Source organism: Dermacentor andersoni, chromosome 3, assembly GCF_023375885.2.
Source record: "Dermacentor andersoni chromosome 3, qqDerAnde1_hic_scaffold, whole genome shotgun sequence".
Lineage (NCBI taxonomy): Eukaryota > Metazoa > Arthropoda > Arachnida > Ixodida > Ixodidae > Dermacentor > Dermacentor andersoni.
In genome coordinates this window covers 210,907,525-210,925,621 of record NC_092816.1, presented here as the reverse complement: position 1 = coordinate 210,925,621, position 18,097 = coordinate 210,907,525, and the positions used below count along the sequence as shown (strand labels likewise).

The 18,097-nt window shown below is 44.7% G+C and overlaps 1 protein-coding gene across 1 annotated transcript in view; it reads left to right on the top strand.

The window, feature by feature from the left end:
* LOC126524330 (uncharacterized) overlaps positions 1–18,097 on the top strand; it is a 120,001-nt gene that overhangs the window by 58,052 nt on the left and 43,852 nt on the right. Inside the window, exon 3 of the mRNA XM_050172663.3 lies at positions 7,403–7,468. Coding sequence (XP_050028620.2) covers positions 7,403–7,468 — 66 coding nt within the window. The remainder of the gene's footprint in view (positions 1–7,402; positions 7,469–18,097) is intronic.

The window sequence follows — 18,097 nt, the reverse complement described above, 5'->3', positions numbered from 1 at the left end:
TGGATTTCTAGAAGCGGATTAAGCTCATAGGATGGCGCGCTTCAAGCCTTCCATTGGGATCCATGTCGGAGCCCTTTTGGTTAAAGAGGTAATTGGACTAATTTGCACATTTAGCAGTCGGATTGCTACATCGAGTCATCTTCAAATGCATGGCTATTGTAAATGCGTTTAAAAGGAAATCCCGCCATCATCATACGCGTTCTTTTTAAAGAAACTTCGAACGAATTTCGCGAGAAACCGAGCTTTTGCTGCCGATTACATGTGTGCAAATAACGGAAGATGAATTTTATTAATTGTAGACATGAACAATAGTCGAGATCTTGTTACTGAGACTGACGCATTCTAGAGCAACAATGTCGGCAACACCACCAAACAAGGCATGTGGGCAAAACGTTAAACGGCGTCCGCAGACAATTCGGCAATCAGTTTCGCACAACTTATATTTTGAGTGAATAGATGAATACTATTGTTATTTGATACATGTGCTGGCGCTTCCGCTCAATGCTATGGTTATCAATCGATTAAACATATTACTTCGCCGATCACAAACCAGATATTAACCGCGTCTGTCGCTGGTCGTGAAATTAGCGAGTTTTCAATGTTTTAATAATGACAGGCCTAGATGGTTGAATCGCTTTCATGTATAGGATAAGATGGGTTTGAACGGTACGTACTCCTTGGAATTCAGTATACAAAATACATGGCAGGTAGATAATTACTGCGATTTGTACAATTACCTAGCACGTGACGGCAGCTCACCCAGGAATAGATCTATGGGGCTCTGATATTGAAATCATTTACCGACGCACACAAGGAAAACGATGCGCACTATGGGGCACTTCAAGAAAACAATCGCAATACGAGGTGACAGGTGCGAGGTAGCAGGGCCTTGTATAATTGAGTTTTTCAACCTTTCGGCAACTTGAAAATCGCTGTTATCATTCTAATTAAGCTTCTGTGCCACATTTTCATCCAGCAGAAACTGTTATATACTCACCAAAACAAGTACACCGAGCACCTGCTAACAAGTCATGCGGAAGTTGTGAATCGGCCACCTTGATATTCGGCAAAGAGTTCATACGTGCTGTACAAATAAACTATGCGGGAAGAATGATGACGAAGAATAGGCGAGTGGTATTCGGCACGTCGTCAAGAGTAGTAGATGCAGTTGCCTTACCGAGAGCTCGACAAATCCGGCGATATACACTGGCACCTCGTGAAGAGAGAGACAGAGAAGGGACGTTGACAAGACTAAGCGCACTTTCCTACCTTACACGTGGGGAGGGGGATGGTAGAGTGAAAGAGATAGAGAATACATGAGTCTATATCGCACTTTCACATGCACTAACCCAGATGAAGCATGTCTACAGTGGGGCACTCAAGTCTGTTGCCTTCAGCTATTGAAAAAACGCTCGAATTGCTTCCTCGGCTAACGAGCGGTGAGGCCAGGCTCCGAAGACTATTGCTCTGTAAATGGCCTATCGTCCAGACTATTTAAATCGCACTGGAGAGTCTGACGTTGGGTATCAGAGCAAAAACAGTGGCACAGAAGATGGTTGATGGTCGCTTCACACGAGAACACATTACTATGACTTAGGGGTCACTTCATGGCTACAATACAGATATAAAAATGTCGTCCTTTCGATTGCTCTAAGGAAAAAAGCCAGTTACTTTTCGGTTTCTTTGGCCCGAGGAAAGAGACATTGCGGTGTTTTCAGAAAAAGACATGCAAAAGGGTACGCTGACGAGATTGCCCCTTGGAGTAACATGCAGCCTGTTCCTGCTCACCGCTTAAAACAGCGTGGTCAGACATGTTCTCGAACACCAAGAACATAAGCGAGTACTTCGACTTTGACAACTTAGTTGGGAAGAAGGGCTGATACAGGCAACGAAGATGGTCAACTGTGTAGAGAAGAGCAAGCAAAAAAGGCGGAACGCATCTTACGATGAATGTCGACGAAAATGAGGTTAGCATTCGAGCACGATTGAAGTCACGTTTATTTAAAACGGTAGTGGTCATTTTGAGACCTCCTTTGCTTTGGTTATATGCAAAACGCACTCTTCTGAAAGTCGGTATGACGACGATAGGCACGACGACAATGAAATGACGTTTCTGAAGTAGTGACGATGGTAATGTGACCGCGTGATTACGACGCCTTGCCGACAAGAATGTGCAGACTGTATGACGACGATGGCTTGACGAGAGTAGATTACGAAGTTAAAATGATGATTAAAGGACGGTCGCTTCGGCTCGCTCCGACTTCAAGCGCTGTCCACCCACCGCGCCCCAGTGGCAGACCATGTGGCGTGCCGTCATTCGAGTACTGGGGCACCTGCAAGGACCTGGGTTTCAACCCGTACCAGCCAACCTGCGAACGCGAAGCCGTCACATTGTATAGGAATACTCGGAATGGACGCCGGGCTGCCTTCTGGTGCAACAGGTGCCGAAAGCAGCTGTCGCTGTTACATGGTACCGCTGCACTTCACGAGCAGAGAGGTGGGGGAAGTTATTTCGCCAACACGGACCACCGTGGCCGTCCGAACGTCCACGTCTCCATGCGGCAAGTGATTTGGCTCACGTATGGCGTGAGCAAAAATATAGGCACGCAGATTTTGAAGGAGATGACCGGCGACTTGCTTGATCTGTCGGACCACGTCAACGCCAACTGGAGGAACTACGCTCTTGAGGTCGTGCGGGACGAGCTGCTGGCGCGACGCCCGCTCGGTGGCCCCAGGAAGATTATGCAAATTGATGAATGCCTCCTTCGCTGCAAGCGAAAGTACAATCGATGCCGCCTGATGAAGGGCGACGACGTTCCGCCGAGCCGCCAAGATCACGGCGGCATTGCAGATCGTGGATTATGGGTATTCGAGATGATCTGCGTGACCACCGGGGAGCCGACTTGTCAAGGTCGACCGACGAGACGCGGCGACGCTAGGCCCCGTTATTGCAGCCAATGCTGAGCCGGGGACCACCATCCACAGTGATTAATGGCCGCATACAACGGCATCACAAACTTAGTAGACACTAATGGAGCGAGCCTCAATCTGCAATGGGAAACAGTAAACCACAGCGTGAACTTTGTTGACCCGGTGACGGGCGTTCACATGCAAAAAATAGAAAGTTATTGGCAGAAAGTGAAGCGCCACCTCCTGTCTACCGGTTACAGGGTAACTGTGCCGCTGCATCAGTCGCATCTCACATGGCTGTGGTGGGAGTCAATTAATGGTCATACGCGCTGCAAAGACTCCTTCTGCGTCTGTTAGAAAGCATCGCTCGGCGCTACCCAGTTTGAAGGTACATCACAAAGTAATGAAAAATAAAGCGCTGCTTTCTGACCATTTGCTTTTGTATGAAAGTTTCCCGGCATTACTGCGAGCTTACATAACTGGTACGCCCGCAGCACAGAACTTCCGCGCTAAGCGACGGTCACTTCGTATTTATAAATAAGCGTGAGAAGCGAGCGATGTGTTGAAAGCTCAATGCAGAAAGCAGGCGCACACCAAGCCTGTGCGCCGCACCAAGCCGCGCCGAGTCAATACAGAGGAAAGGAAAGCAGCGGCAACCGATTGTACAAAATTCCAGCAAAAAAGACCAGGCGCACACCAATTTGCGCTCAGAAAAGCGCGCGCAAGGACGTAGCGAGCTCCGCCAATCCAATCCAGAAGGCAGAGGAGGAGGAGGAAGAGGAGTAAGCATCATCATCAGCAGCAGCAGCAGCCTGGTTACGCCCACTGCAGGGCAAAGGCCTCTCCCATACTTCTCCAACTACCCCGGTCATGTACTATTTTTGGCCATGTTGTCAGGTTCGGGAGCAAGCAATTCAAAATTATGGCATCAATTTTAGGAACACTAGAGGAAAGGTGTGTGTAGAATTCGACAAAAGACTAGACTCCGAATACTGAGTGCCTTCTTGAGGAATTGTTGTTACAACAAGTAGACCTGGTAAAGCCCTAATTTAGAAACAAGGAATTAAATTGATTTCATACTCTCGGCTGATACCAGCATTCTTCATGATGTAGAAATGTTCGGTAGGGTAAACTGCCGTGACCATATGTTCATGACATCTTAGATTCCTCTCAATTTCAAGAGCGAAAGAGTAAAATTGTTCAAGAAGACACAGCCCAACCTACACGGATTAAGGGTAAAAGCAGATGGATTCAGGCTATTCGCTTCAAATGAATATGCAGCTTTAGAACACGAAGATGAAGATCACATAGATGTAATTAATGAAACTGCAAGTAGATTTATTACAAAATAGGAAATGAAGGGAGCAGTAAGGCACCAAGCGAACATATAGGTATGCTCTCCCAGTAACAAAGGGCCTGGTAAAGAAATGACAAAGCAGGACAGTGCCTACACAAGAAAAATCATGGAAAAGTCGCTGAACTGTCAAACATTATCACCAAAGATAAGGCAAGGTATATTCGAAATTATAACGTAGGAAAGTTTGAGGCAGCAGTAAAAAATACGCGCCTATTAATGAAAAGAAAACTTGGTATAGGACAGGGCAAGAAGTATGCAGTGAAATAAATGCAAGGAAATGTCATCACCACTTTTGATGATATAGACAAAGAAGAACAATTACACACTGACCTGTTCTGCACTGACATTTATGCACTTCCCAGAGTTGTCACGCAACTTTCAATGGAAGTAGTGGAGAACAGGATGCAGATTCGCCTTCTAAAAGCAGCCATGAGGTTAAAAAGCTCTTACAAGACATGCCCCGGTGAAAAGCAGAAAGGAATGATAGAATAACAGTCCATTTAAATGACTGTGGAGGAGATGTGCCTGAAAAGCTTGCTGCCCTTTAGACACAGTGTGTCATTAGTTCAGGTCTACCAGCGAATTGGGAAAACGCCAACATTGCCTTTATTCATAAGAAGCGAGTCTTTAAAGGAATTGTAGGCTCATTCGCTGGCTTTGAGTATTGCATAAAATATTCAACAAGATAACTTACATTAAAATAACGGCAAAACATGAGTTCAACCAAGCGAAACAAACAGGCTGACTTCAGGCAGCGAACTTCTACGATGAATCGCTTGCGCGTAATCAATCAGGTAATTGATAAACCTGCTGAGATAATCAACATCTCTATATGACCTTCAGAAAATACGAAAAGGCTTTTGATTCAGCAGAAGTGCAAGCAGTCATGCAAAGTTTGCACAATTAGCCTGTAAAGGAGGCATACTTGAATATCTGGAGAAATATCTACAATGATGTCACAGCTATTTTGTTTATCCCCAATCAAAGTAGAAAATTAGCTATCAAGAAAGCGGTCAGACAAGAAGATACAATGTCTCCAATGCTATTCACTGAATGCATAGGAGAAGCATATAAGAGAATAAACATCTAATATTTCTACAACTTTCGGTTTACAGACGGCGTTGTGCTGTTCAGCACCATTAAATATAAATTGCAACAAAAGATTGAGCTGCTTGATTAAAAGTAAATCTTACCGGCAAACGTATGTAGGGAGCGCTACGTGCTTCGCACTGTTATCAGGAAATGTTTGTAATATATTTTGCCATTCAGGTGCTTGTTTTGTGCTTTTTCTTTTTTGGAACTTATCGGTTCTGTATGTTGTACGCATGATTGCTAAGAATGAATGCATAGTTGATATCACTGCTGAGTGCTTGAAGCCGCTGCTTTATTATATGTGTGCTAGTCACTGCCCCTGGCCTGCACTGCCGTCATGATTGGCCCGCATTTTCGCTAATGAACGCGGACACGAAAAATGCCGACCACTGAAGGACTAACAGCTTCGCTGCAAAAGTGTACAATCATTGCTTCTACCGGTGCTAGCATATAGGGCAGAAATTTGTAGGCTCACAACAACAGCTCGTGAAGAAGTAAAGCGCCGCGTAAGCAGCGATGGAACAAAAAATGTTAGGCGTAACGTTAAGGAACATGTAGAGAACCTCGTGAATCCTACATAAAACTGCAATAGCCGATATTCTAGTCGGCATTACAACGACAAAAAGAATGGAGCTAGGTAGGTCATGTAATGCGTGTTGCAGATAGCCGGTGGACGCACAGTCGACAACGGCAGAAAATTAACTGGGGTGATCCAATGAGTAAATATAAAATTGTCAGGTGAAAGTTGAACCAGCTAGCGCAAGACAGGTTTATTTAGAGATTACACGAGAAGCGTTCACCCTGCAATCAACTCTAAACTCGGCTGAAGATGTTGATGATAATGACAACATTCAGCTAAATTTCACGCTCGTTACAGCCTGAAATCGCGGACATCGAGGAACTACTTTATTGTGCCTAATCGGTTTTTTAGACTACTTGTGGGCATCAGTTTTCACAATAATGGGATGACAAAGCATTTTTATGGCATCCTCGGCGATATGTTGCGATGTATTTGGCATTAGCCCGCGCCAGTTTGGAACGGATGATTGTCTTTGCACGCTCCACCAATAACATGACTCAACCAAGGGCAGTGTTGTCCCCGTTATTACTCTTTATGGCTACGGCAGTGCCCCATATGAAATGTTTTTTCCATTTGGCATAAACGGGTCACAATAAAGAGGCGTGTGAAAAGCCGCCGCTTATGAAAAACAGTGTTGCTAATGCGTAACCTCCACCTGGCCAAACAAACGAACTGAAAATGCTTGTTGATGCACGAAGTTAGCTTTACTAGTCCAGCACAATGGAATTTTCCATGTTTTATTTATTTTTTTGTATATTTTGCTGGTATCTCGAATTTTTACAATTGTATTATTAAACTCAAAAACAAAACACATGATATAGAGGACATAAGCGCGTTCACTGCAAGCGTTGCATGTTAGGAGGGGGAGAGGCTTTTTCCTGCAGGTGCTCGTAGATAATGCAGACTCACCCAGCGATTGGCGATTGGACGTTCCCAGCTCCACTTAGGAATAGGCAGGGTCTGAAGCCTGTCAGAATGCACTTGGTAATGCAAGGCATCTGGTAACATACCGACTTCTGGCAACATACGGGAAAGCCAGTGGCAGTGCTGATGTAAACCATGAAGAAAAAAAAAAAAGCCTCTTCGCCATAACCTCCATGTCGCTCTCCACACATATTGTTCACTCATCGCCTCAAGCTCTGCATCATTAAAGAAATGAATCTGTGAGAGGGCACATTTTCTTGCGTTGATTTTTATATCGGTTACTGTTATCAGTAATGGTATGGTAAGCCAGAAAGATGATAATGACGTGCTTCTGCAAAACCTCCTAATTGGGAGTTTTGTAACCCTAAAGTCAGAAGTCACGTACCTCGCTCAAACGCTCAAGGGGAAAAAATAAAACACACCTTATTGGATGGTCGAAAACCTTCAATATTGATTTAAAAGTTATCACGTTAGCTACATATTAAAATGCCAGTTTTCTTGAAAGCTATGTGTCTATATATGTGTCTTGTGCCTTGCAGTTCTTGCGAAGCCTGTGTGACGCAGTCGACATCTGCCAGGAGCGATATCCACATATTCCGTTCACCGTAAGTTATAGGGCTCAACAGCGTGACCATTGTCTTTTATGTTCGACAATGCGCAAAAGCACGAGTAGCCGCTTCGCGTAGACTATGACAGCGTATCAAAGGTGCCGCAACGCCAAAGCTGCCGCCAATGGCGTCGAACTGTTATCCTATCCCTTTATGTTTGAGGTTCTCGTTTCTTTTCGACCTTCGATTACTCGCAATTCAAGCCAAGCCCGCACGGCTCTTTTTTCGCACGAGAAACGCGCGTCGCCGTGCCGCCCAAGCGGTGCTATATCGTATGCACTTACCGCGCCCGCTTCTTGCGCTCATGACGGTGCAAGTGGGCGGCATGGCCACGCGCACGTCATGCGACGTGTGGTTCGGTGCAGGGTCCACGTGGGCAAGCAATGGCTTCCTACAGACGTGGTGCACGTTTCCTTTTCACGACGCGTCAGCAATTGCTAGCGGATTTTGTTTCTCGATATGCCATCAGCGGACATTGAATTAGTGGCGCTATTATGCGCTTGTCGTATTTAGCAGGCTTTCTTAGGTAAGCTCCATGAATACGACTTAGTCGAAAACACGCCCGTCGGCCATTTTTAAAGCAACGTGCAACTTCCGTATTGGCACCACGGAAACGAGGAAATGCCGCGCACCAGGCCGCGTGGTTCTCAACATCACTGAGTTTGCCTCAGCCCGCTAGCCGACTCTGTCGTTTTAACATTTGTTCCATTTAGATAGAACACCATCTATATATATACATATATATATATATATATATATATATATATATATATATATATATATATATATATATATATATATTGACGCTTGGACCTGTTTATCTTTTTCGGGTAAATGCTTTTCACCGCCTACGAAACGTAATCGCTCAGCGCTGAACGCGCCTGCATGCATGGGAAGTTTCTGGAATGATATCAATGGTTCTATCCGCTGCCTGCTGTGACCGAGCCATGTGTAATGTGATTGCACGTATGGGGAACGCAAATGCTGTAGAACTTTCTGGAAGACACGCAAGCACCAGTGATTACCCTGGAACGTTCGATGGCTCGTCGTATACAATAGCCGACGCACTTCACCGGCAGATCAGGTTTTCGACTACTACGTGTCTATATATATATATATATATATATATATATATATATATAGAGAGAGAGAGAGAGAGAGTGAGAGAGAGAGAGAGAGAGATTATCATGAAGCAGATGCGACGAGCCTCGTGTTTCCGATTCCGATAGAAGCTCGGACACGACGACGACGACCCGTGCTGTTATTAGCAAGAGAGCTCGGCCTGTTCGCTGCTGCTAGGCTGCTGTTTATCTGCTGCTTCTCACTTTTAAATAAACATCATTACATTTGGTGGAGATTTCTGGGATCCCTAAAGTCACTTTGGAGTTCAGCAATCATGCGTTGCCCACCGTCACCATGACTGATGCGACCTACGCACCGACTGCACCCATGGCTGCCCCTGTCACTTGCGCCGGCGTTCTCCGTCAGTCCGACCCGGACATCTTTTGCTGGATCGGACAACATGACGTCGAAGTCTGGTTGTCCTCCTAAGAACGTATAAGCGCTCACAATAAGTGGGCCGACCAATCTAAACTGAATAACGTCATATTTTATCTTGCTGACGCCACAAATCTATGGTTTAAGAATCACGAATCTGAAATTCCCCCCCCTCCCTCCAGATTTGGTACACATTCAAGACACATTTCGCCGAAGCGTTTAGCCGCCCCGCTGCCCGCAAGCTGCGCGCCAAACAGCGTCTACGCCACCGAGTACGGCAACACCCTAAGAGACTTTCCCCCAGTATATTGAGGATGTCTTGGATCATGCTGCAATTTTTTACCTATGGATCCCGTAATTTTTAAATCTACTGGCATAAAAAATAATATACTCTCTTAAGCTTACGTCTGCTTGTAGAATAGAGGAAACCACGACGAGATTTCTAAAAAAATACTAGTAACTATTCCTCTATCATCTTAGAGAGCATTTTTTCACAGTCGTACCTGTGAAATCACCTTAATTAACGAAGTTTAATCTGCGCAAAATCGCTCTGTTCATGTCATCTTGGCTAACCACCATCGCACTGCTAGTGTTACAATAATGAAGAGTACCCTTCAAATCGCATTATTATCTCTTCGCAGAAAGAAATCACGCATTTTCCATTTTCATAAAGTCTACTACCGCAACGCATCTCTTCGCCCTCTTTGAATCCACCCTGCGCCTTATTATTCGGCCCGTCGTTATCACGTACATAAAGTTAACGTACCCCGTCATAACGCCGTCGCGTGCTCACAATCATTCCTTCCTAGGACTTCAGTTCATTGGAATAATCTACCTACATCATTAGTAAGCATCAGTGACCCCACTCTTCTTAATAATACACTAATCTACATAAAATAATGTATAGTGGCAAATGGCATAATGACGTACTTATTCGTGAACATTGTCTTCTTGCTAAAGTGTACTCTTTCTGTATTTTCATATTATGTAAGTCCCTGTTTTGGTTGTTACGAATACATTACTAGTTTTTTTTCATATCACTTTTTTCCCTGCACTGCGAATCACATGAACTAATCCAGTATTTTTTTACTCTTGGAATGTATTCTCGCCCCTCCCCTCTGCACTGTACAATTATGTACCTTGAGGGTATCACAAATCAAGAAAAAATAAATAAACCGGGTGATACTTTCCCGAGCTATATTGAGGTTGTCTTGGATCTCTGCAGCCGTGCTAATCCAAAGATGGCGGCGGACGAGAAGATTAACCATATTCTCAAGGGTATTGAGGACGACACGTTTTAAACGCTGCTGGCCAAGAGTTCAACCAGCGTCGCCGTACTCTTCAACCTGTGTCAGAGTTTCGACTAATTGCCCCGCCAACGTAACATCGCCCGCCGAAATCTCCCACTGGCTGACTGAGTCTCGGCCATTGCAGATGCCGCTGGCCATACCGATCGTTCTGCTCTCGTCCTTCTGCTCAAGCATTTCACTCACGAGAAAGTGGCCCGCCAGCTGTCACCGCTCCCTCACAGCCAGGAGCGTGCCCCAACACTGCCTTCGCCCGAACAACAAGTCATCCGTGCCCAAATATCTGACGCACTTATCCCAGTTCGCCCGCCAGCTCCTTCGACTGCAGCGCTCTCCTATGTTGACTACCCGCCGCTATTCGCATCTCCATGTCACCGCTCTCTTATGCCGACTGCCGGTCACGGGTCACACCTCCGCCGTTCAAGTATGCTCTTGCTGTCACACGGCGACCCCCACCATCATATTCCATCCTACCACCAACGCACCGGGTTCCCCTGTTCCCGTTCCACGGCAGTGACCCCAGCTTCTTCGTCCAGCCGACACGTGGCGCTCAGGAGACAACAGACCTATTTATTTTGTCTTTGGCACTGCCGGTAACGTTGCGCGCTTTTGTCGTCGTAACATGCCCTCGCACCATGACGCTTTCGACCAGCTTACCTAGGCGCCACAACATGCCGCCGAGATGCGCCGCCAAGATGCCGCTGACTTGCCACTGAGACTCTTCGATCGCGACCGCCGTACAGAAAGCCACATTCTTGGTCGCCATATCGACGGTCGCTGTCACCTATATGTAGTCCGCCAGCTACTGCCGAGGGAACTTGACTAGCGCAGTTCCGGAGGCAAGAACTGCAAGCTCATCGAACTTTCTAAGACCACAATTTTTACCACAGAATGTCGTTGACGTCCATGTCGAGGGAGCATCCGCTCAAGTGCTTATCGATACCCGGGCCGCAGTTTCCATCATCTCTCAAAATCTTTGTCGCAAGCTGAAAAATTCAGGAGCTCTCCATCTGGCATGGCACGCTGCACTGCTAGCGCGCAACGCATTAATCCTACAGCTGTACGCAGTGCCTGTGTAGTCATCCAAGACGTTTTGTACGTCATCGAGATTTTTGTGTTCCCCTCCTGTTCTCATGATTTCATCCTCGGGTGGGACTTCCTGTCACGTCATAGTGCCATCATCGATTGTTCTCGCGCGCAAGTGGCCCTTCACCGCTATGTAACTCGCCATCGGTCGGCGCCGACCTCAATGTTCACAAAGCCTTCGCTGATGACGATATTGATCTACCTCCGGGGGCGTCGGTACATGCGACCTTGTCGTGTACTGCCGCGCCAGACTCAACTGCGGCGTTTACACCATCTGACATCCTTGATCACCGCAAGAACTTATTTCTCCCGTTGGCCGTCCTCACTGTTAGGTCTGAATCCGTTTTGATATCCATCTGTAATCCGCACAGATATCCTGTGACCATACTGCGCTGTGAGACCTTAGGATTTGTGCAAGCTGTCACATGTATTGAAGACCTTGACGTTGGCGATGGCGCCACCCGTTTACATCTGAACGCCATAACTTCCGTCTCATGAGCACTGCCTCCAGTTATTTTTGACAACGCCATCGCCGCAGACCTCTAGCCGTCTCATCGCACTCAACTTTTTACTCTACTGAACGAGTTCGTTTCTTCGTTCGACTGCAACGAACCATCCTTGGGTCGCACGACAAGTGTCTCTCATACTAGCGACACTGGTTCCCATGCCCCCTTTCGACAGCGTGCGTATAGCGTTTCCGCAGAAGAGCGCCGATTTATCACGGAACAAGTGGACGACATGCTGCAGCGCGGCGTCATTCAGCCTTCTCAAAGCCCTTGGTGGTCACCTGTCGTTCTAGTGCGAAAAAACGATGGCACCGTTCGGTTTTGTATCGATTATCGACGCCTAAACAGGATTGCAAGAAAAGACGTCTGCCTACTGCCTCGCTTCGACGGTAGTCTTGACTGTCGGCAAGGTGCCGAATACCTCTCGTCTTTAGAGCTCTGCTTTCGCTATTGGAGGTTGCCATCGATGAGGCTGACCACCCAAAGACAGCTTTCATCACTCCCGATGGCATGTACGAGTTTAACGTTATGCCCTTCGGGTTCTGCATTTCACCTGCTACCTTCGATCGCATGATTGATGCTATATCGGGCAAACGGGTTGTGCAATAATGATCGCTGCGTGAGCATGCCGCCTCACTAAAAGGAAACCCGTACAGTCATCTGGCTGGCCACTGTACCACGTGTGGTTGCACCCCGATATTTAAGAAGTGCGAAATAATTGGCAGGTATAGTGAAAAGCGTGCTCGGGTAATCTTTGAACCATTTTGCATATTGAAATGTGCCGACGCGTGTGTCAGTTCTGCGTTCCTTACGCTCTCAACAAAAGAACTGGATTAACTTGTTGGCTGACGCTTATCCTTCTTATCCTTCTTTTTATGTTCTTTGTCATATTAAATGATGTCTTGATATGCTGCTTCTGCAAATAGAGCATTTGGTTACTATTTAGCACTCTGTCCTGTGCTCTTTACTGTCTCGTCATGTGTTGCGCTGTTTCTGTTTTTATTCTCAAGATGAACCAACCAGCCCCATTGAACACACTGCCTAAAAGATCGTCGCGATGTCTCGAAGGCTCCAATGTCTTATACCCCGGCCCACTTGTATGGCTCTGGATCCCCTCACCCAGCCCCGGTCCGTTGACTAATCTTTGCAAGAACCGCGGCCCTTACCGTGTTGTCAAGCGAGTTTCACCAGTGAATTACGTCATCGAGCTTTTTGAGCCGTCTTCAGATCAACGACGCCGCGGGCGTGATCGTGCACATACACCGGCTAAAACCCTACTATGACCCTGCTGTGGTGTCCTGTCCCTAAGTCACCAGGATGACTCAAGTGAATGTAGTGAAGAATAGTATTGCTACTTGGAGAAGCACAGTGCGCTGTTCGTGCAAGAAGAAAATGACAATTGAGAAGCTCGAGGCTTGTACGCTGTTCCCTGCCGTTGTCGGTTCGCTTACTACGACTATGTTTGTTTTATAAAAGGAGTACTGATTCTAAATGCGCCCATATATATATATATATATATATATATATATATATATATATATATATATGTATATATATATATATATATATATATATATATATATATATATATATATATATATGGGTTAGTTTGTGCGTGGTTAGCTATGTTTGCCTCCAGCTCGTCACGAAGTGTCCAGCAAGTTCGACATATCAAACAACAAATGTGTAAACACTGGTGTGCCTGCCAACGAGAAAATTTGTCCGTCTGTCACGTGAGGTGAATCGCTACAAAGATATTAATGTACAAATTGGAATAATTTCAAACGGTAAAATTTTCGCGGTGGTGAGTTTCGAACCTACGACCCCACGCTTAGAAGCCGAGTGTCTTACCCACTTTTTTATGACATAGGTGTGCAATTTCAGTGAAACAGAACAAAGAAAAACGAGCAAAGCTCAACAGAAATTTTAGGTGAGTGAAGACACCTTCAAAGAGAGGCAAGTGCAGGCGCCCAGTAAAGACCTACAGTCCCAGGCTGTTTCTTGTGCAGCGTACACACTACGAACGTAAGCAGAATATTCCCGAAAAAGCACCCGACTGCTTCGCGGTGGTTCAGCGTACATGTCGCTGATTCTACTGCGCCAAAGGCTAATTAGGCCAAGTAACAAGAACATGTGATATGGCGGATCACAGGGATCCTTAAAAGGTAGGAAACGAATTATGTATGGTGTGGTGCCTAAATATTTCTTAAGTGTTCTTTGCATAATGTCCCAGAAGAAAACGGCAGCCTTACGATCTACTGAACAGTGGTCAATCATTTCAATATGACACAAACTGCAGTTTGTCGACCACTGCACTGATAAGCTAGTTTTTCCAACAATGTTTTAACGGGAAGGTTGTCCAATGGAACCTAAGCAAAAACGTTTTGGTCCCTAGAAGAATGTACATTTGACTAACACAGTTAAGTACATCTACGTAATACCATCTCAAATAAGGCGCACGATAATGATGAACAGAAATCAGTGTGTCCCAGTGCAGCAGAAAATTTTCGGCAGGAGGCAGTCAAAATATAACCATACTAAAGATAGTCTTCAAAAAGCGAAAGTCTTCTAGAACCTCCTTGAAGCATCTCTGACACATGACGACATAGCTATTTTTGAGAGGTAACTGGTTCATTGAAGTTGTAACATCTCCCTTATATATGGACGGTTTATATCACTAACGAAGAATAAATGCGAGGCAGGTTGTCTTACAAAAAGGCGAACGAGGCCATGACCCCACTCTCACGAGGAAAAGAAAGGTTATCACGTTGCATTAACTCAAGGCGTGAGTTCTACGCATAGTTAGCAAACATGCCATGGAAAGCTTCCAACCTAAGCCTCTAGCAGTGTTATACTTGCAGGGCAGCTGCTAGGAAAGCATTGCAAGCTTCATCTCTGCTAAATATGGACCACTGCGGCTCTGCCAGTTGTTAAGCTTGCGTTGTATTTCTGCAACATCCACTGAAAAGGGAGCATTACTGTTGCGATATTGAGAGAGGGGTGCACCTATGTACTTGAAGTATTGCCTGCTCTGACTACTTGCGAAGCGAGATGGAATTGTTTACCATAGACCTAACCAAAACACTGAACTCTTTTCAAAGTGCACTGCTGCATCTTAACAAAGCTGTTTTCTCATGAAAAGGGCAGTTTCTGTATTTTGCTTGCCAGCACGGAAGAAGAGGACTATGTCATCTGCGTAGGCAAATACACGGACGTCACTGGATAATAATTTCAACTCATGAAAGGAGTGATGCTTCAGTATTCGGGCGCGAGACAGTTCAAGTACAAAGCGAGTAAAAGAGTAGGCAAAGGACAACCTTGCCTATTATTACCTATGAGCCTTTTTGCGCCATTAACGTAACAGACAGTGAGGCCTTTAAAACGGAGAGACCCAGTTTTTATGTGCTCTAACACACGAAAGAAGAAGTAGTGATCAACTTTCAAATGCTTTTGCCAAATGAACGTGAACTATTGCAGCCTGTCCGACACTTTCTGGTACACAGTCTAGCCTAGACCGCACAACGTGGGGATGTGTCTAGAATAATGCTCCCCTAATTTCATATGTTTCATGGTCTCCCACCACATATCGAATTATATCTTGAACGTGACTACCTAACACCTTCGTAAATATTTTATAATCCAGTTTCTAAAGTGATAGGGGGCGATATTCTTCTACTTTCTGTAGTTGCATCGATGCTCTTTGGGACACGTAACGTGTGCCCGTCATACAGGGTGGCGAGTAAGTGTCGAATTCTGTAAGCTTTTTCACATACATTTAACAGAAAAAAGCCAATAAAGAGTCAAAGCATGGATAGAGTTCTGCTCTCAAATCGTCAGGCCCAAGAGTTTTGCCTGCAGATAGCGAAGCGATGGTTGGATAATCATATCATATTCCATTATACCACATAACCTATCATCATATCATAATTCCATCATCATATCAACATAATCATATTTTTCTTGACTGAGCAGTGGCAGCAATGAAACAATTTTTTCTTGCAGTCACTAATAATTAATTTAATATTATCATAGTGATCATAGTTTATATTATCATAGTGATCAGTAAAAGCTTTAATCATTCTAGCCTGGTCCTTACCATACGCTCCCGCATACTCTATCTCGAGCATTTGATTCTTCAGATCATGCCGACGCTCATCACCAAGCGAACGACTGCAAGGCGTTTGCTCCAAATACCGACGAGTACGCGTACGGACAAGTGCGACTCCGTATCTCTCAATGTATATTGTCTGCATTAGCGCCTTCATCTTGTAGATGTCTTAATGTACTTGCCAGGATGTAGCATTTAATTTCGTGTAGCTGGCCTAGCAATTGACACAACTCCTTCTGTTTTCCTTATTTCTCAAAAGACAACATAGAAGCTTCTTCGACGGGTATCATTTTAACTATTTGCTTTAATATATCCCACTGCACAAAGAGCGATTAAGAACTGCTACTTGATACTTCAATAAAAAGTTCAGGGACGCGCTTGAGAAAACGCTTATGTGAGAGTAAAAGATTAATTTTTTTCCTAATTTCCAGCTCATCCCCAAACTTTCAAGTTGTGGTCGCCAAAACAAACTGAAACCACATTGTGATCACTGACACCACATTGTGATCACTGCTCCAGTTGGTAGGGATTTCCCTCACGTAAAAAAAAAAGCCTTCAGTTATTGAAGAGAAAAGCGCATAAACTTTTTCGCATCATGCATACAACATGCACCCTAAGAAAATTCTACCTTTAACGGTGTTTCTTTCCTGTCTATAACACGCCTTTACACATTTAGAGAAGAATCTTTAGAGAACTAACTCACCCATACTGTTGTTTAGTCGGAATTACATCCTTTTCGCCAATGGGTATCAAGCCCGAGTTACACCCTTTTCACTCAAGGGCGTCTGGGCAGAATTGCACCCCACGTTTATTCAGTTGCTTTTGACAGGCACAACGCCATCTTTGATTAATCGTGTATTATGCAGCATTCCACCCTATCATATATGTTCTATACGCATGCATCAAGCATAAAATAACCATGTATTTACACGCAGCTGAGCTGAGCGGTGACGATATCGCATGACTGAAGTCTGATTCATCGATGACAGTCCTCAGATAGCTTGTGACTGTAATATTATACTGCAGGCAAACAGAATTCTTCTATGTGGAATAAACAAACGAAAGTGTTCTGTCCAATGCATGCACAGACATACAAAGATCAGGTAGAGAACCCTCAGCAATTAGGAAATTATTTTCTCATCTCTGTTATAAAAATTATGAATACATACACAGCGATACAAATAAAGGCAAACAGTCTTCGGAGCAGGCACTTAGTCACATGGGCTGAACTCAGGAAACACAATAATTCCTAGTAGGCGACTTTAGTTTAAAAAGGACAATACTTTTATCTGAAATGCAACAAAGTTCATGTCGCTTTACCAGAGATGCCATACATCTAATATATTTGAAGCCTTATACAGGCGAGCTAAAATATCCATTGTGGATAGCAATGAAACAATGTGCAGCACAGATTGGAATGGACAAATCGACATCTATAGGAATCTCCTCGAAAACCTAACCTAACCTGTCATAACCTAAGTCCAACAGTTGGCACTTATTTACTTGTCAGTGATGTATCCCGCATCAATGATGCGAAGAAATTGGCCCTTTTCAACTGAAAAAAAAATAAATAGCCTCTTTCTTCAATACTCTTTCCTTAAGGTCAGGGATGCGGTACGCCAAAACACACCGACACCACACTGTGATCACTGAAGAACACAAGGTGCACAGTATAACCGTGTAGTCTACGGAAGAGAGGTGTCTTCGAACTCTGTGTAAATGAGAATGACGCTATTTCTCATCACGTAAAATTCCCTCGATGCCTACGTGAACAAAATCGCCTCCTGTGAATGGCCGCAATACAAACGCGCAATATTTGGGAAAACCAAGCATAAATGAAATTATCTTTGCAAAAATAATAAAAACTGACACAACTTAATTACCATAAGTTAAAATGCATTAGGGAGTGCCAAAGAGTTTAATAAACATTGTCATTACCACTACGAATATTTTAATGTGTTTGCTTCTCTGTTTGTTGCCAGTGTTCAAATGCTTGACCTTAAAAAGCATATATTTATTACTACAGCAGCGCAAAAGGGTCGACAAGAGAAAATGACACAAATACTTATAAACTGACAGTTCATGGCAATCTGAAAAGAATAAACAAAATATGTTCATTTGC